This window comes from Saccostrea echinata, unplaced genomic scaffold (assembly GCF_033153115.1).
Source record: "Saccostrea echinata isolate AGI-Se365-2 ecotype Australia unplaced genomic scaffold, CSIRO_AGI_Sech_v1 ptg000054l, whole genome shotgun sequence".
NCBI lineage: Eukaryota > Metazoa > Mollusca > Bivalvia > Ostreida > Ostreidae > Saccostrea > Saccostrea echinata.
In genome coordinates this window covers 41,319,261-41,346,432 of record NW_026889803.1, presented here as the reverse complement: position 1 = coordinate 41,346,432, position 27,172 = coordinate 41,319,261, and the positions used below count along the sequence as shown (strand labels likewise).

Below are 27,172 nucleotides of genomic sequence, written 5' to 3'. Positions count from 1 at the left end.
AGGAAGAACAGAATGGATAAATGGTGTGTAGAATTATATTGAACCCTAGGAAATTCCGATTTACTCCCTGACGCTTTGGCCGTATTCAAACTTGTTTCGTAGTACAAAATGCTTCAGAATTTGTCAGTAGTAGACCTAGCAATCAGAGACATGAAAAATACAGAAATCTTATGAACATATGTCCTTTACAGTCTTAATAAAGATACTTTTTGCTATATAAAAGAATACTTAATGTGCTTATTTCAGATCATGATGATGGATTTTCTCCCTACAAGATTACAATGACATTTATGTCTCTGAAGATGAGAAAGAATCTTCTAATTGTTTCCCGGATATTTTGTGGTTATCAATAATATTCTAATACTACAATTTTGTTTTCACGATCACCGGAAGTAGGTTGTTTACCATGGCCGACTACGAGAGTGTTTTGTGTGTGAAAAACAATGTCCACGTATACAGAATTCCTCCTCGACCATCAAACAGAGGCTACAGGTGATAGTCAAGTTGACATTTATAAAGAGATAAGAAATTGGTCGAGTTTAGAAGCGTATTTGTTAAAGAAATTAGGCTTGGGGGCGTTCCTGTATAGTGAGACACCCGGTGTCTGGAATATACACAACATCATGTTGGTTATGTTATGTATACTTTGTCCTCCAATCTTGTTAAAATTAATTCTAGGTTACATTTCATAAAAGTCATCTTACAAGTTTTAATAGAAATTCCAAATTCATCAGTGGAAATCCGAATCAGCATATTGATAAACGAGATGTTCTTTGGTCGGTGTCATTGCTTTCAGTTTAGTTATGATTGAAGTCGTTGAAAATATCCATATTCACCAAATTAAACTTCTTACGTTTTAAGTGGATATCATTTCAACTTGTCCAATAAATAGAGGATATTTAATGTTTTGAAGATGAATATGGAATTTATTTCACGAGTGGGACAGGATTTGTTTTATATTTTCACGATTGCGAAGCACGAGTGAAAATATTAAAAAATCCTGTCTCACGAGTGAAATAAATTCCAAATTCATCTACAAAACATTGAATTTTCTGTTTATTACATTTTCGTAGATTTTCCCTCTGTCTTTTCTAACACAGTGTCATATAGGCTGTGATGTCATAGTTGAGCGGTTAAGACGTCATAGCTAAGCAATTGCGAGATTGAAAAACGCTGTAAACATGGATTTTTAACGACATATTTGGAAAAACTTTGTCAGTATAACTATTAGTCTCTGTCAGGATGACTCATTAACTCTATCTTATAATATAGAATATATATATATCTATATAGAATATAACTATTAGTCTCTGTCAGGATGACTCATTAACTCTATCTTATAATATAGAATATATATATATCTATATAGAATATAACTATTAGTCTCTGTCAGGATGACTCATTAACTCTATCTTATAATAGGCCAGGAATTTTTAAAAAAAAAAAAAAAAAAAACACTCTTTGTAAAGGGAAGGAAAATCGTAAGTTTTTCTGCCGCACTTCTGATATTCTCACACTGTGAGAATACCATTTTGATATCCTTTCACACTGTCAGAATGTCATTTTTATTCAGTAAATAAATTACAGTATTTCACTGTTGAAAATGTAATAAAGAATAAGGTTTGTCAATCTTGATTGGAGTTGTGACATAGTCTTAGTATGAACTCTTTGTTTTTCATTAAAAGTAAATATATAGTACATCCCTCCATATTTACATCCTTTTTTCATGTTCATTTTACATTTATAAACTTGATAGGGAATTGGTATGAGATAAAGTATCACTTTAAAAAAAAAATTAAATGAAATAAATGAATCTAATGCTGCAAGCTCTAAAGCAGTGCCTGCATGGGCAAAGGGAAAATTTAAACTGTGCACATTGATGTATATATGAGTGAATTTTTTTCTGCAGTAACCTCTGGACTCATAATCCTTTACAAATTGCATCCTGTTCTCATGGTAACAGCTAAAGTTCACCAAAATTAAAGAAACTCACCAAGATTTAAGTAAAAAGTAGTGTTGTCAAATCGGACAATTTTTAGTAACCAGTTACTTGCTTTAACTTTTCCTATTGAGTAACCGGTTACTTGGATAGATTTTTCATTACAGTTACCATATCTGTTATTTAATATCTCATCGATCGGTAGAAATAGAACACAAATGTACTGTATATGAACTTTATTTACAATTACAAACTCAAACACACACACAATATCTTCAAAGAATTTTGATTTTACATGTCACTGGAAACGGGCCGTTTGTTTTTGTTTAAGGAAACAATTTTATCAAAACATGAAGAAGACAAATAGATATATAGTCATCAATCACTATTTTTAAAATGGCTCTCATTACATTTTCTTTTTCAGCCCCCCGATATATGTCATGATCAAGGAGAATTTGAAACTGGTTGATTTGTAGAGTTGTCCAGTATATCGCTGGTTTCTGAATAATGTTTTAATCTTAGGTGATTTAACATATTTGTAGTCCCACTTGTATACAATAACTCCGATTCACATATTTTACATTTTACAGATCTCGAATCAGTTGTTCTTTTAAAATACTTCCAAGCTCTATATGTCTGCAGTGGCATCTTATTAAATTATGTTCCATTGACTAGCACAGGTGTAAATGAGGTAATTATAACTCAGGTCTTCAAAACTTTTATACCCCCTGGCAATCAAAGCTATCAATTGTATAAACTGTGAAACTAATCAAAACAAAACAATCATCTTTGTGAACCACTAGATCAAGTCTAATGGTAAATAAATTTAGGGAAATGTGTTACTATACATTTATAAACAATATAACATTTATTTTCTACATACTTGTTATGTAAAATGTATTTTTATCTGAGTAACCGAATAGCAGTTTTACTAACTGATACTCGCATCATTCTACGGTCAACCGGTTATTCGAGTACTCGTTGACAACACTAGTAAAAAGGTATCCAGTAATAAATACATGTACACAACTGCACTCACCTCAATGGTTGTACTGCCAACTTATTTAATCTTAAGAATATATTAATCTATTTAATCAATCCTTAAAACTTAAGATGATTACAAATTATTACTGGCACTTAGCAATATATCTCATATCATAATCATGATGATGATAATATTATAAGAAAATTAAAAAAAAAAAGATTACGATAAAGTTTGTTTTTTTATATATGCATTGATTACAGTGCTTTGATGATTTGATTTTGCAAAGAGGGTCAAGAACAAGTAGATTGTAATGCTGGTATTTTTCATGTTGTCTTATGACAAACAGTGCACATGCTAAATAACATAGAATAAACTCTTAAATGTCAAAAAATATGCTGTACATAGTCACTTTGAAGTATTTTAAAAGTAGGTCAAGGTCAGGGGTCATGAGGTCAGTAACCACGGTAATTTGCAAAAGCTGTAGTGTCAAGCACTATATGTGCAAAATATCAAATCCATACCTCTTACAGTCCTCGAGATATAGGGTGTGACAGACAGACAGACAGACAGACAGAGGCTTGGTAAATAATCCCTAAGTGCCACTCTGCTCTGCAGGTGACACAAAAATGATTCCACAGTATACAGAGTCCTTGTACTTGCAACAAGAATATCAACAAAATCTGATCATATTTTATTGACTTGATGCTATAGAGATATAATTTATAATAATGCACCAAACCTTTATTTGCTTGCAGAGCCTCTGATTGGAAGCTTGATGCTCCAGACTGGGATGGAAGATTAAGAGTTGTAGCCAAAGGCAAAGACTTATTCATTAAACTGGAAGACAAAACATCAGGTACATATACCAAAAATTTAATATCTTTGTTTTGTATCCTATTTATTCAAAGTTACTTCTAACTCAGATTAATCCAATTTTCAGGGGAGCTTTTTGCCCAGTGCCCTGTGGACAGCCATCCTGGAACAGCTGTAGAGAGTGTTATGGATTCAAGTCGATACTTTGTCATTAGGATTAAAGATGATAATGGTAATACTGAAAGAAAAAATAAATGTTATTTAAGGTATTAAGACAAAATCATGATAAATAGTTTAAATAGTGTATATTTAAGTAGAATACTTTGTATTTTACAAAAAAGAATATTTAGTGAGGATGACATAATGGTACATGTATATTGGTGGTTGGGACTTAAGAGTCACTAAAATTGAACATCATTATCATAAGAGACAAGACTCATCTTTCATGACTGATTTTAGCTGTACATTTATATTTAAATGTATGGTCAACCTAGCATTAAACTTAATGTTTGCTCTAGTCTAGCTTGGATATCCAGTCGATGGGAATTCTATCAGTGAACTGATTTTATTAGTATCAGTACTTGTGAAAGACTGCGAGTACATAAAGAAACCTCCTGAAAAGAGAAGCTGTCAGCATTATTGTTGATGTTTGCCATAAAAAACATTAACCTTATAACTTTGTGGTGAAGGGTAATAACTAAATGTTCCTTTGTTATCAGTAAATACAAATCTTATGTTGTTTAAATGTTCATTATTCTCTGACGTTCTTTATTTGAATTGTTAACAGGTCGCAGTGCTTTTATAGGAATTGGGTTTGATGATAGGAGTGACTCTTTTGACTTAAATGTAGCTTTACAGGATCATTTCAAGTAAGAATTTGATTGCAGCAATGTTCCACATGTAAATCTAAAGAAATGCTTTAACAATTTTTTGGTACCTTCAAAGTCATTTATATGACAATCTTGTGTTCTAAATAGTGTGAACTAAATTACGTTTAAATTATGAGCAATGGTCAGTATAATTTGAAATGTCAATTAGCTACTGATATAAAATTTTGTAGATGGTTGAAGAAAGAAGAAGAGGCACAAGCAGCCACCAAAGAATTTGACAGTGGACCAAAATTAGACCTAGGTTTTAAAGCAGGGCAAACAATCACTATTAATGTAGCAAAGGTAAATTAACACAAGTATAAGAAATACCCCATATTTAATTTGAATTTTATATTTATGAAATACACATACAAAAAACGTGGATACAATTTGGGCAGCATTTTCAAACTGTTTCTTCAAATTTATTTATACACTATGGTTGAAGATATAATGTTTTTTATATGATATTCCTAGTCTTTGTTATTATATTTAACAGAAATATTTGTAGTACATGTATATGACAATAGAGATATAGGTAATTATGAAGTTTTGCTAATAAATACAGCACAGTCTTATTGAATCATGGTTTCTGAAAACAAGATTTCTGAACAATTTTAAAAAATGATGGTGTTTATAATGTATGATCAGTAGCAAGTTTTTAATTCATACATCATAAATGCAAAGTGATAAATAATACACAGGACTGAGCTGTTTGTACAAAAAACAGAGATATATGTAACACAGGCACTTGTTTCTGTTATTACATGTACTTATAAACATTTAAGACACCCCCTCCCCCCCCCCCCCCCCCCCCCCCCGGGTTTTTATTATACTGTAGAGGTTAAGTTTTATTACAGAAATCAGTGCCTGTTGTATGATAGTATACATATTTCTTGAAGCAGTGGAGTCCATTGTTCAGGAAGTCAGACGTTGCTTCTTGTTGATCTGCCTAATATGGAACTTAACACAGGGGCAGGTAACTTACTATGCTTGATTATACGTGTAATGTAGTGATCATGTGAAATCAAGCATACTACCGGCCCCTGTGGAACTTAAGTGATAAATTTTTAGAATTACAATAAATCATAGAGTAATGTTGCATTATTCCTCCTTGATTGTAGCTCTAGCTTTTGAATTTGCTATATTTTCACAGACCAAAAAAGTAGGATCTGATACAACAACTTCCAAACCTCGACCAAAAGGGGGTACAACAGGAGGAATGTTACCTCCCCCTCCAGGGGGGATGAAATTACCTCCACCACCAGGTGGAGCCTTACAACAGACTTTTCCAGCGCCACCTTCTGGCAATGTGTCACAAGCACAAGTGAATAAGAACTCTGGTAGTAACGTTGATCTTTTAGATTTTGACTTTGGTGAATCACCTAGCAGTACATCTTCAAACACAGCCCCTATTCAACCAGTACAGACCAAAAGTGATCCTTGGGGGGATTTCACAGGAGCAGGGTATGTGTTTATATTTGTCATTATTACTTAAAGCATTAAATTTTGAAGAAAAAACTCTTGTTAGGTAAAATAAATATAAAAAACTTACATGAAGCTCATATGAAGCTCATATCCTACTGCTGACATTATTTCAACATACACTTACATTACTGTACTAGCAAAACCATTTAATATGTGTACTACAGGTACGTTTCATAGAAAGATGATTTTTTTCATCTATTTAAAGCAATTGAATTAATCTGTGCATGACAGAAATTGTAACTACTGTAAATATGCAAGTACATTTTTTGTATGTACGTGTAAGTAGTATTTCATGTACATGTACATAGCTTATCTACCATTGTAAAGTAATACATTTTTTTACCAATATATATAAATTATATATATGTGTGTGTAGTAAATTGTGTTACAAGAAACAGTTGCATCATAAGCTATGTATTATATAGGGCCTTTGACTAAGTATTAAACTATTTAAGAACATATTCAGCTGTACCTTGTTCAGTTAATCCCCCCTCTCATTTCTTTTAAGTTCTTATGCCTCTCCCTTCTCATACAATGCTCATATTATCTTTTCTCTTTGTGAAGTTTTGGTAAACACTAATGGAGTATTTGACATACCACAATAAGGTGACTGGATACCAGCCATTTTTATGCCCCGCCATGAATATGGCCGGGGCATATAGTGTTTGTCATGTCCGTCTTCCGTCCTTCCGTCCTTCTGTCCTTCCGTCTGTCCTTCCGTCACACTTTGCGTTTAGCTCTGTTCAAAGCTCAGTTTCAAAGAAACTATCCAAGATATTTTTATCAAACTTCATATGCTGATAGATATTGATGAGGGCTATGCAACTGCATCAACATTTTTTGACCTTGACCTTTCCTTTGACCTTGACCTCACTTTTCTTAAATTAGTGTTTAGCTCAGTTTTAAAGATACCATTCAAGATAGTGTAATCAAACTTCATATGTTGATACATACTGATGTAAGCTATTCAATTGCATCAACATTTTTTTGACCTTGACCTTTATTTTGACCTTGACCTCACTTTTCTTAAATTAATGTTTAGCTCTGTTTTAATGAAACCATTCAAGATATTTTTAACAAACTTCATATGCTGATACATACTGATGAGAGCTATTCAACTGCATCAATATTTTTTACCTTGACCTTTCCTTTGACCTTGACCTCACTTTTCTTAAATAAGTTTTTAGCTCAGTTTTAAAGATACCATTCAAGATAGTGTTATCAAACTTTATATGCTGATACATACTGATGAGAGCTATTCAACTGCATCAACATTTTTTGACCTTGACCTTTCATTTGACCTTGACCTCACTTTTCTTAAATTAGTGTCAAACTTCATATGCTGATACATACTGATGAGAGCTATTCAACTGCATCAATATTTTTTGACCTTGACCTTTCCTTTGACCTTGACCTCACTTTTCTTAAATTAGTGTTTAGCTCAGTTTTAAAGAAACCATTCATAATATTTTCATCAAACTTCATATGCTAATACATACTGAAGTAACCTTTTCAACTGCATAAACATTTTTTGACCTTGACCTTTCCTTTGACCTTGACCTCACTTTTCTTAAATTAGTGTCAAACTTCATATGCTGATACATACTGATGAGAGCTATTCAACTGCATCAATATTTTTTGACCTTGACCTTTCCTTTGACCTTGACCTCACTTTTCTTAAATTAGTGTTTAGCACAGTTTTAAAGAAACCATTCATAATATTTTCATCAAACTTCATATGCTAATACATACTGATGTAACCTTTTCAACTACATCAACATTTTTGATCTTGACCTTTCCTTTGATCTTGACCTCACTTTTCTTAAATTAGTTTCTGAATCAAACGTCATATGCTGATACATACTGATGTAAGCTATTCAACTGCAGCAATATTTTTTGACCTTGACCTTTCCTTTGACCTTGACCTCACTTTTCTCAATTTGTGTTAAAATGTTGCATTACTAATATACCCTTGGCGGGGCATTCATGTCCTATGGACATATTTCTAGTTTTTAATACTATACTTTACCATGTTTACACAATTTTTGCCCCCGTACTTTCTCCGCTTTGTGATAAATATTTCTCACTGCACTTTCCCTTATCACAGTACATATATTTTTCCCCCAAAAATTTTTAAAATAGTAGCATTTCCATTTTACCCTTGAAAAAAAGGCAATCATTTGACCCTTCCTCCTCATTATACTTCCAATTAGATAAATGTAATAAAATTGAAACATGATGGTGGCTTTTTTAACAAAAAATTTAGATTTAAATTAATAATGTGTATAACTATTGTTTAAAAAAACTGCTAATGAAGTAATGCCTTGTATAAAATTTTATGCTATTACAGTGTAAATATCGAGTGCATACTATTTTATTTATAAAATAACTTAATTTTTCCTTTGATTAATTGGTTGCTTTTTTTCATTTTGACAGGTCCAATGACAACAACTGGGTACAGTTTTGATGACAACAGATGGAATATTGTTGTATATTGAACTCCTCTGCATTGAGTTATTATTCCACACAGATTTTAAATTACATCAGCTATTGGACACAGTTTTGATATTTATTATCTGAAAGTTCTTCTTGCAGAAAAAATAATTCATATTTTAAATATTTGAGGGTTTGTACAAATGTCATTTTGATTTGCCTCTTTTAATGGAAATTGTTCAAAAGATTTTCACATAAGTTGTTTTTAAAACTTTGTACTGAAGTATGATTGCACGTGTTGAAAAAAAGTTGGAAGTTTCATATTTTGGTTAGTCTCCGAAGTATAGTTAACTGTCAGTAAATATTTGCATCTTGGCAGAAATGATAATGAATAACACTATGATAATAACACTATGATATAACAGCAAACACTCAGTTTGTACAAGAGAAATATTTGTCAGAGAAGTCTCTTTTTTCATGATTTTTCTGCAGTGGGAGGTATATTTTTTTAATGATTGAATGCTATCATACTCTGGTCTGGTCCTAGATAAGACACTAAATGCTCATTGAAGGCTTTTTTGATGAATTACATGTAGGAAGTGCCCTTTCTGCAGGGCAGAAAGTATCTGGTATATGTGTATGCGTACCTTTAAGCATAATGATCTGTTTTTCCCCCATTTGTTAATTCAACTGCATATGCTTGACTTGCAGAGGTCATTACAGTTTTGATAGTTGACATGATATACATGTATTATGCTGACTGAACTGGGTACGTAATTTACAACTGAAAATATAGGTTGTTGTATAAATTCAAACCTGAGGAAGTTTAAGACTGTTCAAAGGTTGTTCTGTTTTAATATGAAATTATAATGCATGTACATGTAGGTTTGAGAAATTTACACCGAAATAATATTGATTAATTTAAGATCAAATATCTGGCTTGTATATTAAAGTTAAAAACTGCAATTTCCTTCAATGTCATCTGTTGGAGACTTAGGGAATTACATATTACATCTTTTGTGACCATTACAAATACATATGTAGATGTTCATATCCATATTACTTGATGTATGTAATGGACATTTTCTGAGGCACAAGTCTTTATCAATTATATATACATTTTTTAATTTTATCAATTTTTAAATCATATTTTTTGTATTTTGAATACCGAGGTAATTTGAAATTGCATGTATTCCAGTATTTCGTAATTTTATGCTACATGATATTGATCTAGTGAAATTTGGCAGAAGATGGGTTACCTTAGAAATTGTCCATTATACAATATGTTTTAAAAATGTTTATACAGAATAAATGGTAAGTGTTATTTTTTTCTTTTCTGTCTCTTGTTTTGAAGTTTCAAGCAAAAGGTGTGTTCAGTTGAAGTAATCTTGATATTTATTCCTAGAATTGGTCTTATAGTGAATGTACATGTGTATAATCAATATGTACATGAATAAATGCTGATGTATATTACTAAAATATGTACATTGTATTTTTTCACATAATTTTCTAGTCAGAATTACATGGCGATATTACTTTAAGTACTTCTGCAAAAAAGGGATTATGGTAAACATTGAAAAAAAAAATACTTGAAAAAAATGCATAATTGATAAATGCTTTAATTTATAGATTTTCATTTCTAAAACACTTTGTTTTTTATTGTGACAACAAAAATAAAATGGAACAGTTGAAAATTTTATTAGATATGTATCTGAGTACAGATTTGTTAAGTTTATTTGTTATACATGTTATAAAACTTGTGTATGTTGATTCCTTTTAGAGGATTTTTCCACCAGTTTCCATTCCATTGTGTACATGCATTTATCAAGACTTATTTCAGTTTTGCAGGTGTAAATAATAGATATGAAGGTAATGATGTAATTTACAGCATTGACAAAATAAGATATTGATGTATGATTTTTAATATAAGAAATAAAGATGCAGTTAATATGTGTATTCATAAATAGCATCTCTGGGATTTTAAAATGAATCGAGTCTTAATGTTACGTATTACGTAATTGTATGTCTTGGGGGAGGGAGGGGTGCTATATTGAATAACTATAATTTCATCCAAGTACCTCATTAGCAAAACCAAACATCAAAATGCATTTTTATGAGTGGGGAGGGGGGGGGGTACAGTATATTAGCAAAAATATTGTCTGCAGCAGGTGTTCCTTTGGCCATGCATTAATTTTTTTTTTGTTGTTTAAATTTATTTATTATGTTACATGTATTTCATGGTTGATGTAAAGGCCTAGGACCTATGTCAGCAGATACAACAAAACGTAAAAACGTAAACACCCTAACCCCCAAATGCCTATGGTCTGGTCAGATAGGTTCTATTTTGGACCATTTATTCACAGGCACTTGGGGTATGGACCCCCCCCCCCCCCTTTCCATTTTTTTATTATTAAATCTGGGGTCGAGTCACCTTTTTCCTATTTTTGTATTCTAATATGCACTGTATGTTATCAATAATGTAACTCTTTTGTCTCTTTTAGCTGTTTTTAAATTTTTCGTTTTCGACTGATACATGATTTTTATGTATCAGTCGAAAACGATACATTTAAAAACAGCTTATAGAGACAAAGGAGTTACATTATTGATAACATACAGTGTATATTAGAATACAAAAATAGGAAAAAGGTGACTTGACCCCAGATTGAAAAAGAAAAGGAGGGGGGGGGTCCATACCCCAAGTGCCTGTGCATTTATTGAGCCTATCAGTGTCAAAATCAGGCAAGTTGTAAGGATTCTTTTCACTCTTTGGCATATCTATATATCTATATCTATATATAGAGTACCAACCAGACCCAACCAGCTAACACCCAAGCAGTCCCCGGGACTGCACTAGAAAGCATATTTTATATATATATATATATATATATATATATATATATATATATATATATATATATATATATATATATATATATATATATATATAATGCAATGTGGATACTATGATAATTATGGGATGACCATTTGATTTTGATGGGTGGCAGTATTTTGGAAATCAATAATCTGTCCCCGAAAATGTTTAAAATAAATAATCTGACCTTCACTAGTGCTACCCCCCCCCCCCCCCAATATGAAATGAAGTTTTGGAGTCTGAGCCACCCCCCACCCCACCCTCCACCCCCTTTTGTATTGGGGGGGGGGGGGGGTGTTTGATTTTTGTTCTGTTTGTTTGTTTGTTTTTTTTGCTTGTCAAACTTTTTTCAGTGAAGAAGAAAATAAATAAAATATCCTTAACTGGCATGAAAATAAATAATTTGACTCAAAAAATTTTGCCAGCCCCCACCCCCGAATCAAATAGCTTTCCCCTTACTGGATATTAAAATGGTTAAATCAAATACAATTTTATAAATACATACCGGATTTTTACATGCAAATAGTAGAGGCAGTCAGCCTAAGTCGGTATGAAAATTTTAAATTACATACAAAATTAAAAGCGACAGACCCTTTAAAAAACAAAAGTAGGGTCGGGGAGGCCGGCACCCCTCCCTCGCGTACTTACGATTGTCATTTTTAAATCAAACGAATAATTATACGAAAGAGTTGTCAAATTTAAAAATAGATAACAAAGTGAAAGTGGAAATAGACTCGACAGACTGCAATGCAAAGTTAACAGCAAAGTTAGAGAAAAAAAATGGCATTTAAAACGATTTGGAGGTACGCAAGAGACGTTTTTAAGACTGAAAGATGTTTAAAAGGATTGTCTTCTTATATTTTATATTTTAATTGTTTATGTAATATTCAGTTATTTTTCATACTCAAAATTACCGCATGTAGAATCTGAGAAAATTCAAGTTAATTGAGTTAGTATGCAAATTAGATCTGTAATATCTTAAAATTTTGGAGTAACCGTGAAAAGAAAGGGAGGGAATATCCTATTATTTTCAAAAACCAATGTTATTGGCTATGTTTTCCTGAAGAGATATTTTCGAAAGAGTCTGTCATTCAGTAAAATACCCAATCAATTGATGGAAACGCTGTTTGTCCAATTCTAAATTCCTAGCCAGTCGATTTTTATGAATTTAAACAATAATTTGTGTTTATTAGGACTATAGCAATTTATTATACATAATTTCTGTAGTGGTTTGGGTTATATCGACTGTGGATATCAGCCTGGGTAGTTCAATGGTTAGAGCTCCAGACTAGAAATGCAAGGGTACCAGTTATGAATCTGGTCCATGACAGCCGTAAATTTTTCCTTTCCTTATAAATACATTTGGTAAGACCCATGGACTAGGACTTGCATGTGAAAAGTCTTGCCAGGGGCCAAACAATCTGGGTTTGGTCTCAGAGGGCAAAGAAAACTTAAGGAGGGATCGAAGAATGTAGAGGCTTGGGCTATATGGCTTAATTGTCAAGTTGTGGATATTGGCCTGGAATGCCCAGATAGGCCGGAGTACCTGACTGGTAATGCAATATGGGGCTCTGAGTTTAATTCCTGCTTTTTCCTTCATTTTTTTCTCCTTTCCTATTACATATCAATAAAGACTATATTTCAAAAGTATTTGATCATGTACTTGAAGATTTTAAATTTAATGAAGTTAATAGAATGAAAACCACCACTTTGTTCGATCTGCATACTAACTTGTTGTCTTGTTGACCATCCTTACTTTTGATTTACAAAATATTTACTGAATATGTCTAAATGTATACTCAGTAAAATTTCCTTACAATGAACCTCAACTGGAGTCAAGGTACAGCCTTATTCACATTGATTATGAATTCTGTCATTTGTTACATCCAGTCAATTTTTTCTTTTCAATAATTTGTTGACTTGGTACATGTATATGTAACAATCCTTTTAAGTCAATACATGTATATATTGTTTACATTTCCAGATTTTTTTTAAATTTTTGTTTTTAGCAATAAAGAGCCCATCAATGGGATTGACTGTTTCTTTACGGAGGAATCTTTCAACAAATACTCAAGGATTCCCCCTACTCTGGAGGAGAGGCTGTTGATGAGGATTAAACAGGTGAAAGGAGAACCAGTCTATCCCAGTACAGCACAGGTCAAAAGTTGTTCTGCTGAGACTAGGTACAGTACACACTTTGTGGTACACTTGAACTTTGATGTCTCAGATATTGTTTTATCAACAAAAAACCCAGAGATATAGGTTATCCTCCTTGTTGGTATGAATTTAAGACTCGACTTCAGTATTTAGAACTCTGGGATATCTCAATTTTTTTTTTAAATCCTGTTATATTTGATGCATTTAATAGAAAGGATTTGAATGAATAAACATAACTAATACCAAAATGGAAAATATATATGTAATTAAAGAATGCTAAATTATTATTGAAAATTATTGCAAGAAATTATGGAATTTTATGGAGGGAAGAATGTAGAGGCTTAGGCTATATGGCTTGTCAAGTTCACAAGTGTCAATGGTTTATCTTTAAGTTATCTTTTTTGATGTATGCACTCAACAAAATTAAGTCATTAGTGGAACTTTTTCTTGAATGATTTTAAATATATGACATTTCTTAGTTTTAGCATAGATGAAAGAGAGAAAATTACAGAGAGTTCTGACAATGCAGGGGAATTCCAGCCTAAACAGACAGAGAAAACATTCACTAAAACACAGTCTACTCCAGCCAAGGAACAACAGTCAGTTTCTTACCAATGTTATTTACTGTATAATCTGTTTATATAGTGATCCTTATTGGATTGTCAGAATTGATTCCGTAAAAAATTCATTGCTTCAAGTAAATATTTCAGCATTTAATAATACTTAGTGAAAAACAATATGTGTTCGTAATTTCAGCAAAAATTCACTAATATCATGATCAATATACAGTTGAACTTTGGTATCTTGAGCAAGGATATTTCGAATATTATGGATATGTCAAAGTGATACTGAAGTCCAAACTACCTATTCTTTATGTATTTTACCCTATATATCTCAAATCCTTAGATAACTCGAAGTTTTTTCTTGGCCCCATCAAGTTCTAGATAACAAGGTTTGACTGTATATATATATTTTTTGTTCCCTAATTTATGTTTTCTTATGATCTTCTTGCACAAATATACAAATGTTGGTGACTCTCTATAAAACATTTTTAAAAAAATATAAAAATCAAAATACAAAAATGTAAAACATCAGAAATGAGAATTGTGGAAATTGCAGAAAGAAGAAAATATGTTCGGAGTTACCATACAGTAAGAAAGTAGCCCCTCCTAGGAAGTCCAGGTTCTCACATGATCAACAGAAGCGATATGTATATCTTTACAAAAAATATACACACAGAACTTCTATTGATACAACACCGGAGGAGAGAGGGGAGATAAGAGAGCTACAGGTAATTAATAACCCCCCCCCCCACACACACACACACACACATACGGTTCAATCTTCTCTTTGTAGTGTTTGCTTCCAGTCTTCACATTTTCTAAGTGATGTTAAATTTTTATGCCCCTCTTTGAAGAGGCTTTGCTGCTGTCTCTCGGTCGGTCTGTCAGTGATTCCAATTAAAAATTCCAATTATTTAGAGTTTCTGTTCATTTTCTTCACAGAGGTTGCACATACTGAAATGAAATTTGATATACAGATTTATCATAAAAATATATAGGACAAGTTCTGTTTTGGGTAAGATCGAGCAATTTTTGAATGTTTTGCCCCTTGGATTTAGAAAAATTCCAATTATTTAGCGTTTCCATTCATTTTCTTTGCAGAGGTTGCACATACTAATATGAAATTTGGTATACAGATTTATTATAAGTATATCTAGGTCAAGTTCTATTTTGGTAAGATCAAGCAATTTTTGACAGAGTTATGCCCCTTGGACTTAAAAAAATATCAATTATTTGCAGTTTCCCTTCATTTTCTTTGCAGAGGTTGCACGTACTAATATGAAATTTGGTGTACAAATCTAACATAAAAATATCTAGGTCAACTTCTGTTTTGGGTATGATCGAGCAATTTTTACTGAATTATGCCCCTTGGACGTAGAAAAATTCCAATTATTTAGGGTTTCCATTCATTTTCTTTGTAGGTGTTGCTCAGACTGAAATGAAATTTGATATACAGATTTATCATGAAAATATCTAGGTCAAGTTTTGTTTTGGGTACGATCAAGCATTTTTTGAAAGAGTTATGCCCCTTGGACGTAGAAAAATTCCAATGATTGGGTGGGGGCATAAGTGTTTCACAAGCGTCTCTTGTTTATGACTAAATGACAGTGACTTTATGAAGATTTAGTTAGTTCTTACTTACGTTTAGTTATTTACATAATTATTTTACAGATACTGATAAGTAAAGCTAGCTTTTGTATAAATTGATTTAAGTCAAAATATTTTTCCATATGCTGATAATTTTTTGGGGTGAGTATTTTTAGCTCACCTGAGCCAAAGTGTTTTTTCTGATCAAAATTTGTCCATTGTATGTCGTTGTCATCAGTTTTTAGCTCACCTGAGCTAAAGGCTCAAGTGAGCTTTTCTGAACACATTTTGTCCAGCGTCCATCTGTCTGTAAACTTTTCACATTTTTTAGTCTTCTTCTCAAGAACCACTGGGCCAATTTCAACCAAACTTGCCACAAAGTATCCTTGGGTAAAGGGGATTCAAATTTGTTTCCAAGGGGAAATAATTACAAATTAGTGAAAAGTAAATGGCATATTTTAAAAATCTTCTTCTCAAGAACAGCAAATCCATGATCGGTCATATTTATATGGAAGCATCCTCAGGTAGTGTAGATTCAAGTTTGTTCAAATCATGACCCCCGGGGGTAGGGTGGGGCCACAATGGGTGATCAAAGTTTTACATAGGAATACTTAGGAAAAATCTTAAAAAACCTTCTCAAGAACAGCAAATCCATGATTGGTCATATTTATATGGAAGCATCCTCAGGTAATGTAGATTCAAATTTGTTCAAATCATGATCCCCCAGTAGAATAGAGGGACATAACAGGGGATCATAGTTATACAAAGGAATACAAAGGATATATATCAATAAAAAAATTTCTTCTTAAGAACAGCAAAGCCAGTATTTGTTTGTCATATTAAGAACCCTCTATACACTGCACACTATAGAGTTCTGATTTTGTGGTATTTTTATGTAGTAAGAATAATCTGCCCTTAGATCTAAAATAAAGTAAATTGAAATCTACAGTTTATCAATCAATTTCTAATCAATTTCTAATCAATTCAAGCATTCTTTACATTTTGATAGGACGAGATAAATTAAATGAACACCTCACCTGCTTGCTTTTTTCCCTTTTAAGTAAACAACAGTGATATCTGTTCATCAAAACTTTGTTGACTTTAAACATTTTTCCTGGTGGTAAAAGCCTGGTACCCTATGTTGAAAATGATATAAGTAGGCTCAATATTTACACCTTTATACAATATAATTTTCTCAATGTCCAAAAAACATTTTCATTAAGTGTAGAGAGGGTCCTTAATTCAAAAGCATCCCTATGAAGTATAGATTCAAGAAGGTTCAAAATAACCCCCCCCCCCCCCCCCCATGTTGGAACCAATTTTATATTTAAACTTTTCAAGACTGAACTGATTTCTGCTTTTTCCTAGCCAGAGTGCTCAGGTGACCAATGTGGCCCCTGGGCCTCTTGTTTTCAATATGCAGGATCCTTGTGTAAAAAAATACGTAGTTGACAGTAATACCGGGTATTTTGACAGATACTGACAAGTGAAGTTCTAGAGGAACAGAGAGAATTCCAGGAATTTCAGGAGATGCTCTCTAACACAGCCCACAAAACTGACTACACCTACATGAATCCTGCGGCTAGAAAGTACATGGAGGTGGTATTGCTGTATATACACATTGTTCAAACTATTGTGTCTGAAAATTAAAATGTGAAAGCTTTCATTCATGCACAGGTACATGTACATGTATTTGGCATTATATCTTTGGTATTTTAAGAGATAAAACATAATAGAATTTTAAAGTTCAGAATGGATTTAAAAATGTTTTTAGCTCAACTAGTTGAGGTCTAGAAGAGCTTATGCAGTGATAAAGTGTCCATCATTTGTCTGTTAAGTGGTTGAATGTAAACAAGTTTACAAAATGCTACATCTCCAGTAGTTTTTGTCCAAGTAAAAGTAGACTATGCATAAATCTATAATTCTGTTTATTTTTTTTTTCATATCAATAAACAACACTGAACAATGTTGCTAGAAATTTGCTGGATTTTTTTTTTTCAAATTGCCACTCCTCCTACAGTACCCAGATTTCAATAAAACCTTGTTACATGAATAGACTATCAAGATGTACAATCCTGTGTATAATTTTAGATTTTGATAAACAATACTGCCGTAGTAATTAAAAAATAGAATAATCTATAAAATGCTGCTTCTCCTAAGTTTTTATTTGATTTCATAAAAATTTGTACAAGTTTAGGAAAACATCAAAAAAGATACATTATTCTGTAAATATTGAAAAAATTGTTTTGAAGTCTAGATGTAGCTGTTCTCTTTCACTATTGCATGTATGTGTATAAGGCAGTAGAGCTAAAGTCTCATCAGGGACTTCTGTTTTTATGTTCAGGATTATGTCCATAGTCGAAAGAAAGAGGCGGAGTTATACCCAAAATATTATAACACAGAATCATCTTTTAACATTGATGGGGAAGGTCAGCCTTCTAGGATGATGTTTATAAAACCCCTTCTACAGTTGGTAAGTTAATGACATAGTTTTTTATCCATGCAGTGTCATTTGATCAGTCCTTCCAACTGATAAACATAAAAGTGGAAAACTCCTTATTTAACTATCAGAGATATACATGTAAATTAAAATGGAGAGATAGTAAAAAAAAATATATGTACAATTTATGAAAATGAATCCATGCATTTACCAGTTTTTCTTTTTTCTAAGGGCATTGTGCCGAAGATGATACTTCCCACAGTGACCCAGCAGCTGAAGCCAGAGTTACCCCTGGATTCCCTGGCGGTCAGTCAGCAGTATCCTGTCTCCAAAAGCAGAAATCATAAACCAGGAGCCTGGAACCATGAGGCATGTTATAACAACTTTATTTTTTTTTTTTTATTCCTATATGATGTATACTATGGAATTGTTTATATCAGTGCCATGGGTGATCAATTTTTGAGGATTTCCTAGAATTTAAAAGTATGATTTGTGTTTAGATGTAATTCATGTAAAAATTGATTTTGATATAGCCTTGTAGTTTGGATGACAATGCCACACACTTGGCAGTAGAGAATCGAGCACACATTGTGATATCAGCTGGGGCCCTTCAATGTTTGGTAGACAACCATGCCCCCAAACATTTGGAGGAGTGGGAGATGCCTTTTATTGTCAGGGAATACCAATTGAAAGGTCAGAATGTTAAAAAATAACTGATTACATGTATTTGGTTTTGTGAGTAAAAAAATATTTGTTTTCCAATTTGATCCTTAAATAAAGATAATCATTATGCATTCCATGAACGTATAAATTTCCTTTTAATTGAAATTTAAAAACACGACTCTTTCTGATTGTTTTTTTTTTTTCATATTTATTTAATTCTATCGTTATTCTTCTTCAGATGGTGATGAAGTATTTGTGCAAAGGGTTGTATTCATAGACAGGCCATTTCTACAACCTCAGCTTACCCCCAAAGACAAAAACACAAAGTACTTCAAGTATGCCCTGAAGGCCTTCATAGCAAAGCCATCACAGAAGGGCCATGTGTTCAGTAAAATTGATAATTCTGGGGCTGATGCAAAATTTGTAGGACCATCTTCTCATGTTAACCAACAGACAACAAATACAAACTATACAGCATGTTCCAAAAAGACCTCGGTCAAAAAAGAAGGTCAAGATGTCACTAAAAAGAGAGAGGAACCATTTTCTGTTGGAGATATTTCTCTAGAAGACCTTGAATGTTTTGGGACTACAAAGAAAAAGAAAAATACAACAGCAAAAAACAAGCAAACACCAGCTGTGGACATGGAAATAGAATCTCAAGTGAGCATAGATGATTTGGAATCATTTGGAACTGTTAGTGCAAATAAAATTCAGAAAACTGCAGAGAAAATCAAGTCTAATGATTCTGATCAAGATTTGATCAGAAAAATTAAAGAAATGCACAAACCCCAGAAACAGATACTACCTACAAAAACTCTGGCAAAAGAAAAGCCAGCTTTGGATTTAGCAAATGTAAATACGAATTCTGTTGGAAATTCAAGTAAAGTTCAGGAAATTCATATGGAAAGTGGTTTCCAAAGTGCTGAAAATGTTGAAAATACAAAAGATGCAGGAAATGTGCCAGAAAAAAACGAACATTCTCAACCAGACTCTTATAATACACATGTGAAAGATTCTTCAGTAGAAAATATGAAAATGAACTCAGAAAATGAAAACTCTCAGATGCCAGAGCAGAACATAGAAAGTAGTCTAATTGTTAAAGCACCTCAGATGATTCCATGGCGTACACCTGAATTGTTTGATGAGAGTGATCAGAAAACCACATCTAGGGAGTCAGAAAAAAAGCAGACAAGGCAAGCAGCTATCCACAGTGAAGAGGACAGCAGTGATGATGAGGACAAACTATTCATTATCGAGAGTCCTACAAAGAAGATGGAAGTGTTTGATGAGGCTCCTGCCAGTCCCTCACCAGCAAGTCCTGATCCTGGCCAGGAGGAAACAGAGATCTGCAGGATCATTCCTATAGGATCAGACTATACGCCTGATTCAGCTCAGAGCCCAGCATGGAGACAGGAATCTCCCACTAGTCCAGTGAAAGGAGGACATTCTGACATTTCTGAAACTATGCAGTGTCCTCTCATTCCTTTGTGTGGGGAAAGCGAAGATGAGATTGTTGATACATCCTGTCAGGATCAAATATCAAAACAGATCAGTCATTTTCCAGACAGTATTTTTGAAAAGCCTGTAGGCACACCATTAAGGAGATCGGGAAGGTGCAGGAAAAACAGTCGAAGTTTGGATTCTCTGAACACAGAAAGTGGTCAGACTGCACAGAATACAAGTAAAATGGGAGATTGTTTCAGTGACACATTTCAAAGTTGTGAATCAGATGTGCATCATGAGGGAGATGATAATTCTAAGCAAAAAGTAATGACAAGAAAGAAAAAGTGTAAGAAAGATATCACATCAGAGAGTGAGAATGAGGAAAAGGAAGTCAAACATCCAACAGCTCAACCAGTGAAAAGGAAAAGGGGAAGGCCCCGGAAAAATCCTTCTCCTGAATCTTTGAAAGCTGAGGGAAATGAGAGTGAAAAAGGTCAGGCATCAACTCCACTTAGAATGTCAACAAGATCCAGATCTAGGTCCTCAGTTGGTGGGACATCAGAAGATGAGGTACAAGAAAAAGAAGTGGCAAATCGATCAAGGAGAAAACGAAAGTCTGAAGCAGGTGGATCTAAAGAGAGTGAAAAAGAGGTTGAGAAACCTGCTGAAGATGGCAATAAGACTATTACAGGTCTGGAAACTAAGAAAGATAAACTAAATATGAGAGATCGATCAGAGACATCTGCTGCAGGCTTACCAGTGCAGGCCAAAAGACCAAGGTCAGACAACGCTGGTAAGTATTGTTAAGACGTTGACTACGTACATGTACTTATATACTATATAAGTAGAAATTTTAGTGAAGATTCAATTTTGGCAATTTTAGTGAGGGTATTGAGATCACTAAAATTGAATATCAATAACAATTCATACCGTATTGGAGATTACCGTTGTCTTTCTATGTGCATTAAATTGCTGAAATTACTTCTTACTAATAAAATTCTTATTTTTAAGGACAAATTGCTAAATTTGCATCTTGCTAAAAGTTCCACTTACACAGTATTTTTATAGCATGCTGAATTTCATATACATGTACTAATGAATCACTGTGATAGAATAAATTCATGTAAATGTGATGCATATAAAGATTAATAGCTTTAATTCATGGTTGATATAATTACTTCATAACCTAAAGATGTGTTAAATATTGAATTTGCAAAATTAGAAACTGTAAAATGTTTTCCAAGGAAAATACATTTAAATGTTACTGTAACAGTAGCTTTTATTTCATGAGTAATTTCTCAGCATCTGGTTCATTTTGTTTTGATCTGAACTTCAATGAAGCTTTCAGTTTGGCTGGTTTATAAGGCAAAAATTGGTCTATGTATATACTTCAGAATAACAGTTTTATTCAGCTTTTGCACTGATCGACTGTTAGGTATGACCTATTTTGAGGATTAAAACTTCACACACAAAAAATCAGGACGAGATTCTCAAATGCATCACTGGAGCTGACCTTGAACCTGACATACATTCAGGAATGTGTTAAATCAACTTGAACTTGAAAAATCAATTTCCACTAATTATTGTACATGCTAAATATATTAATTCATTAACAGTAATACGTTTTACATGGATCTTTTAAATTTGTACAGAAAACCTCTTGGGCAACATTGGACCACACAAAAGAGTAAGTCGGGTTGGCAGACAGCCATCTACACCAGCTCACTCCGTAACAAAACCAGAAAGTAACCAGCTCCAGCAGGTGTCAGAGGTCAAATCAAGAGAGAGCAAGAAAACCAACCAACAAACACACAAAGCAGAAGACAAGTTCAGTTTAGATAGCATACTCAATGTGCAACAGACACTCCTCAAATCTGGTGAAGTACTAAGTCATTTATTATCTAAGCATTATTCTATTCTAATTGTTTTGTAATTGTAACATAGTATAAAGATTTTGATTATGAAACCATGAAATTAATGACAGTGAATGAAAACTTGATAATTTCATTCTTTATAATTATGGTATATACGTTTGGTATGCAACATCATAGATTTTCTTGAAAAGTCATGCATAAGTAGGCATCCTTCAAATTTTGACCTACAAGTCACGGTAGCCTAGTGGTAGAGTGCTTGCTTTGTGATCAGGAGGCCCGGTTGGTTCAATTCATGTTTGCCACGCCACATCAAACCTAAAATATTTTAGAGATTTAAAAAAAATCTTGCAGTTTTGCTATTAGAAACTATATATTATTTCAGATATGATTTTTTTTCAAATGTACATAAACTTAGCTGGCTAGTTATCAGATTTTATCTTAAATTGTGAATTTCATTGAGAACTTAACTTGTCTCCATGGTAACTAAGCAGTAAAAGTAGAAACAATGAAGACAACAGTTGTTAGCATTTCTTAGCATCTTGTAAATCATTCTTGCATTTAGATAGAATCTTGTTACTAGGTAGAATCAACAGCTGGTTTATTGATGTATAAATTACAATAACTTTTTCTTAAAAAATTTCAAAGGAGACAAATGTGATCATACCTACACTAATTAATGGACTTTTCCATCTCTTTTCCATATAGCAATGTACTTTTTGAAAGTTTTTCATTATTTTTTATTAGACACTAATTAAACCATTTATAAAGCAATAATAACTTGTTTATGAGTCATGATTCATTCGGCGATGCTAGCCATGCATTAATTAATATTAAAAATCTTCTCTTTTTTCCTTTTATGATTCCATTTCTATAGCAGTGATGTCATATTGTTTATAATGAATTAAGCCTTTTAAAGTCTTAATTAATTAAAAGATTAGTACATTTTCTTTATGTTGTACAAACTATCTTTTATGAATATTCAAAAGATTTGACTTTTTTTTTTTTAAATAAATCCACAATGTAAAATGTGAATTTTCATTTTATAATATTATTACAAATTGGTCATATTCCTTATGGATTTTTTGGTAAATGAAACATGAGGTCTTAGTCTTCATGAATATATGCAGTAAAACTTCAAAATTGTCCAAAATTTGCAGTCATCAAACTTGGATACCTATTGCCATGCTAATTATACCTCAATAATATCCCACATTTTGTGAAATAATATTCTTGACGAAAGCTTTTGTGTTGTGGTTTATTCAAAGTTTGGAGGAAATCTGCAATTATGGGTGAAACACCCCTTATATAGCAGTGCAGACCCCGCTTTACAGATGGGTCAGGATAGAAAACCGAATTTATTTTTATAAGGAAAGTATGAAATAAAAATTGATTATTTCAATTCTTAATTGCTTTATTGATGGAAAAAGTTTAAATGTCTTTAACAATTTTACAATGTTTAGAATTTAGACAATTCTTTTTTTTTAGAACTAAGTATGCCCAGTTTTACAGCTGAAAATGTTAATCATGTTTTCAAGTTTCCACAACGAAACAATGTGACCTATAACCTTTGGGATTTAGGGGGTTTTAAGATCGTTGTTCGCTGCAACATTCATGGAGTCATCAGAGACATGAATCAGCAGGTAGTATAGACCATTTAATTAAATCTTCTGCAATTTAAATGTTTAAAGAACAAGAATTCCTGTTCTGAACAATTATGAGCTTTTTAGAAGAAAATCTCTGAAAATTCTATCTGAAACTCATGAATGCAAAATTTGTCATCATAAATGTAATAAATGATAATTTACATGTTAGTTTGTTTAATAGTCTTTAATCTTTGGACAGTTATCATTTATTCATCTGATGCCTAAGCTGGAGTATCAATGTCAGTTTGGAATGGAACAAGTAACTCCTAGTGAGGCAGTTAGAACCTGGATCTCTTCCTACATCAGACCTAATTGTCGGGTTCTTAGAGGTAAGTCAGTTAATAGAGGGAAATAGAAACAAATAACTCTCAGTGAGACACCTAGAACCCAGATCTCTACTAATATCATACATGTACCTTACTTGAGAGTGGGGGGAGGGGAGGGTCCTGAGTTATAAGTTAGTAAGTTAAGGGAACTGGAACAAGTAAATCATTGTAAGACAGCTAGAATCTTGATCAGTCTTACATAAGAATCCAGAGTAATATGTCAATAAATGTTCCAAAACAACTTAAAATTTCTTGACATTATTTTAATTTCTTTGGTTATGAGTTCGTCAGGATACATTGATATTATGCTGGCATTTCAATGACACTTGAAGGAATTTAATTTATAAAGAAAAAATTGAAAATTGAATGCAAGGTAATGCAACATGTTGTTCACAAGTATGGTCCTTGTATGCTTTACCCAGTGTCCTATCCTGAAATGACTATATGCCATTTGATCTACTTACATACTCATAGTCCACACACCCACAGAGTGTACATTCAGGTATACTGATGTAGTTTCTATCATTTTAGCAAGATTTCACACCCAGAGAACAGAGCTATTTTCTGTAGAAGAATTACAAGCAGCACAGATTGTTCCACCATCACAGAACTTTAAGTAAGGCTTTTTATCTGACTGAGATTTCAGTTCTCTTCTTGTCTTGAAGTTTGACAGTTACAGTTTATATCAATTTTGAAATAACAATCTATTATTACAATTTGATATTATAGTCTGATTACACATGCATGTAAGAAATGCATAAGAATTCTATAGAGGATATTTTTTATGATCTGATTTCTGATGTCTAATTTTTTTCCAATAGCCCAGGGAATGGCTTTTTAATGTTGCAAAATATATTCCACCATCTGCATCAGTGAGTATGAATGATTGTTTTATTAAGTATAGCAATAAACTTGATTTTGCTTTAGACATGTATATGCTTTTCTTCAAGACAACAAGGCTATAATATATGAACTTTACCTTGAAACTTCAGTTTACTGTTCATTAAAATTGTTGAAGTATTAAGGACCTTAATTTGATAGCTACATTAAATAGGTTTCATTTATCTACATATCTAGTTTTGACTAAGGTGAGCATTGTGGCCCGTGAACTTGTTGTTAATTAGTCTTGGTTGAAGGGGCTTGAAACACCCTCTGGTCATAAGCCTCCTTTGTACCAAGTATGAAGTTTCTGTTATACAGGCATGTATTTATATTTTGCCTAACCCTTGAACCAAACGGTATGCCTTCAGCCTAATGGACTCAGGCGACCAGTTGAGTTCTAGAGTCTGCTTGTTGCCTTTGAACCCAGTCAATAAATGTATAATGTTTCTCCATTACAAAATTAGACATGTATAGACAATATACATCTGTACTTCCAATTTGGATTATTCTTGTTAAAGTGACCAAGGGTCATTGTCTGATACATCCTCTGACCAGAAGGTACTTTAGTGTCAGATTTGAGCATCTCACATTTTTTAATGAGAAAGTCATGGACAGGACACTAATTTTACCAATTATTGTAACCTTGACCTTGTTGAAATAAATTGGTTCAAGGTCATAACACATTTAGTTATTGCTACTTTTTGATTAAATTTAAATTAAAGTCTCATTGTCTACGTCTGAAGTAGACATTCTGATTAAAGTTGGTTGTTAACTCCAGTGTACTAGTGCTTTCAGTTCTTTTATTATAGGCTTTCTCCAGGCCAGTATCTTCTAAGTCATAAGAAGTCCTCAGATAAATGTGTAATAAAGAAAGCTACTGAAGACAATAAAAGGTATTATTGTCATCTTTTATTGCACTGATGTGAATGTCATCATCAACATCAATTTTCACAAAGTGATTGCTTTGTTTTTTTATGTCAAGAATTTTAATTGTCTGCAGATGTTTTGATGTCATAATAATAGCCATTTAAATACAATAGTCAGACTTTTTCCAGATCCTAGAGTTTTTATGCTGATTGATTTTTTTAAAACCGTTTGAAAATGTGAGTATGTGAATATCTAAACATTTTCTTTCCCAGAGGTTCCTATGACTTACATTTTAATCAGCTTGGGTTTGCTGATCCCGAGTTTGATAAGCGGAAGGTTCAGTGGACCCCTCTAGACCCCACTATTATGCTCCCCTACCACACAATGAATGGAAGAATCCCAGTGACCTTTGACCCACCAGGTAACTCAATAACATTTATTTCCATAAGAGAAAGCAATTCACCATTTTGAACTTCTAAATTGATTTTTTTTAATGAGCACAATCACTCCAATTGATAATAAATACAAGATCTTCTGTGGTTTATGGTTGGATTTTCAACCAACATGTTTTGCATTTTCTATCCCTTCGCCTAGGCTAGCTAGGGTATAGAAAACGCACAAACTTGTTGGATAAAAATCGTATTTCAATCATAAATTGTGGGAAATCCTATCTTTATCATATTTTACATAGCTACATGTATCCCTTGTTTTACATTGTTTCCTTGTATGAATCCACTTTTTTTGACTTCATCACTTTTACACACAAATAAAAAACATTATGATGTCAAAACGGTTAATATGAAACGATATCATATGACTGATATTCACGTGTAAGGGAGTATTGTGACTCATGATCTTGACTTTCTGTAAATCAATACATGTATTTTTAAATCTTTTTAGTGTAAATTTTAAGGATGTGATGCGTTATGCAAAAATTTCTCTGTTAGCTGATTGTTTTATTTGGAGGTCATGTTCTACTTTGATCACTACCACATTTTTCAATTTATACTCTGACAAAAATTTTGTATAAAATGGCATCCATGTGTTATTGTTTCACATTGATTTAATGAACATTTTTCTTTTGCAGATTTCAAATTTACCTACTCAGCTCAAAATAAAACCACTAAAAGAAAGAAGAAAAATAAAGGAAAACGTAAAAAGGACAAGAACAAGAATTCTGTATAAAAATTAGGTACACAATATCCCTGTGATATGTATATAGTTGTATGTTCTGTAATCTTTGGAGTTGATATCGATACTGCCAATATGAAACTCACTCCAGTAGAAAGCTGTTGATCTGATGCTTTGAAATAAACAAACATGAGTATTAA

The 27,172-nt window shown here is 32.7% G+C and overlaps 1 protein-coding gene across 1 annotated transcript; it reads left to right on the top strand.

The window, feature by feature from the left end:
- Window positions 1-386: 386 nt before the first annotated feature.
- On the top strand, window positions 387-27,172 carry LOC133204886 (little elongation complex subunit 2-like). The gene is made up of 22 exons (XM_061340628.1): window positions 387-492; window positions 3,680-3,780; window positions 3,865-3,969; window positions 4,525-4,606; window positions 4,798-4,909; window positions 5,760-6,070; window positions 13,406-13,579; window positions 14,033-14,152; window positions 14,673-14,844; window positions 17,180-17,302; window positions 18,048-18,176; window positions 18,375-18,512; window positions 18,677-18,836; window positions 19,045-21,042; window positions 21,902-22,138; window positions 23,609-23,763; window positions 23,966-24,095; window positions 24,624-24,708; window positions 24,914-24,964; window positions 25,784-25,867; window positions 26,114-26,262; window positions 26,929-27,172. Exons 1-22 carry the CDS (start codon window positions 407-409, stop codon window positions 27,024-27,026), a joined length of 4,800 nt encoding a protein of 1,599 aa, XP_061196612.1. The 5' UTR covers window positions 387-406; the 3' UTR covers window positions 27,027-27,172.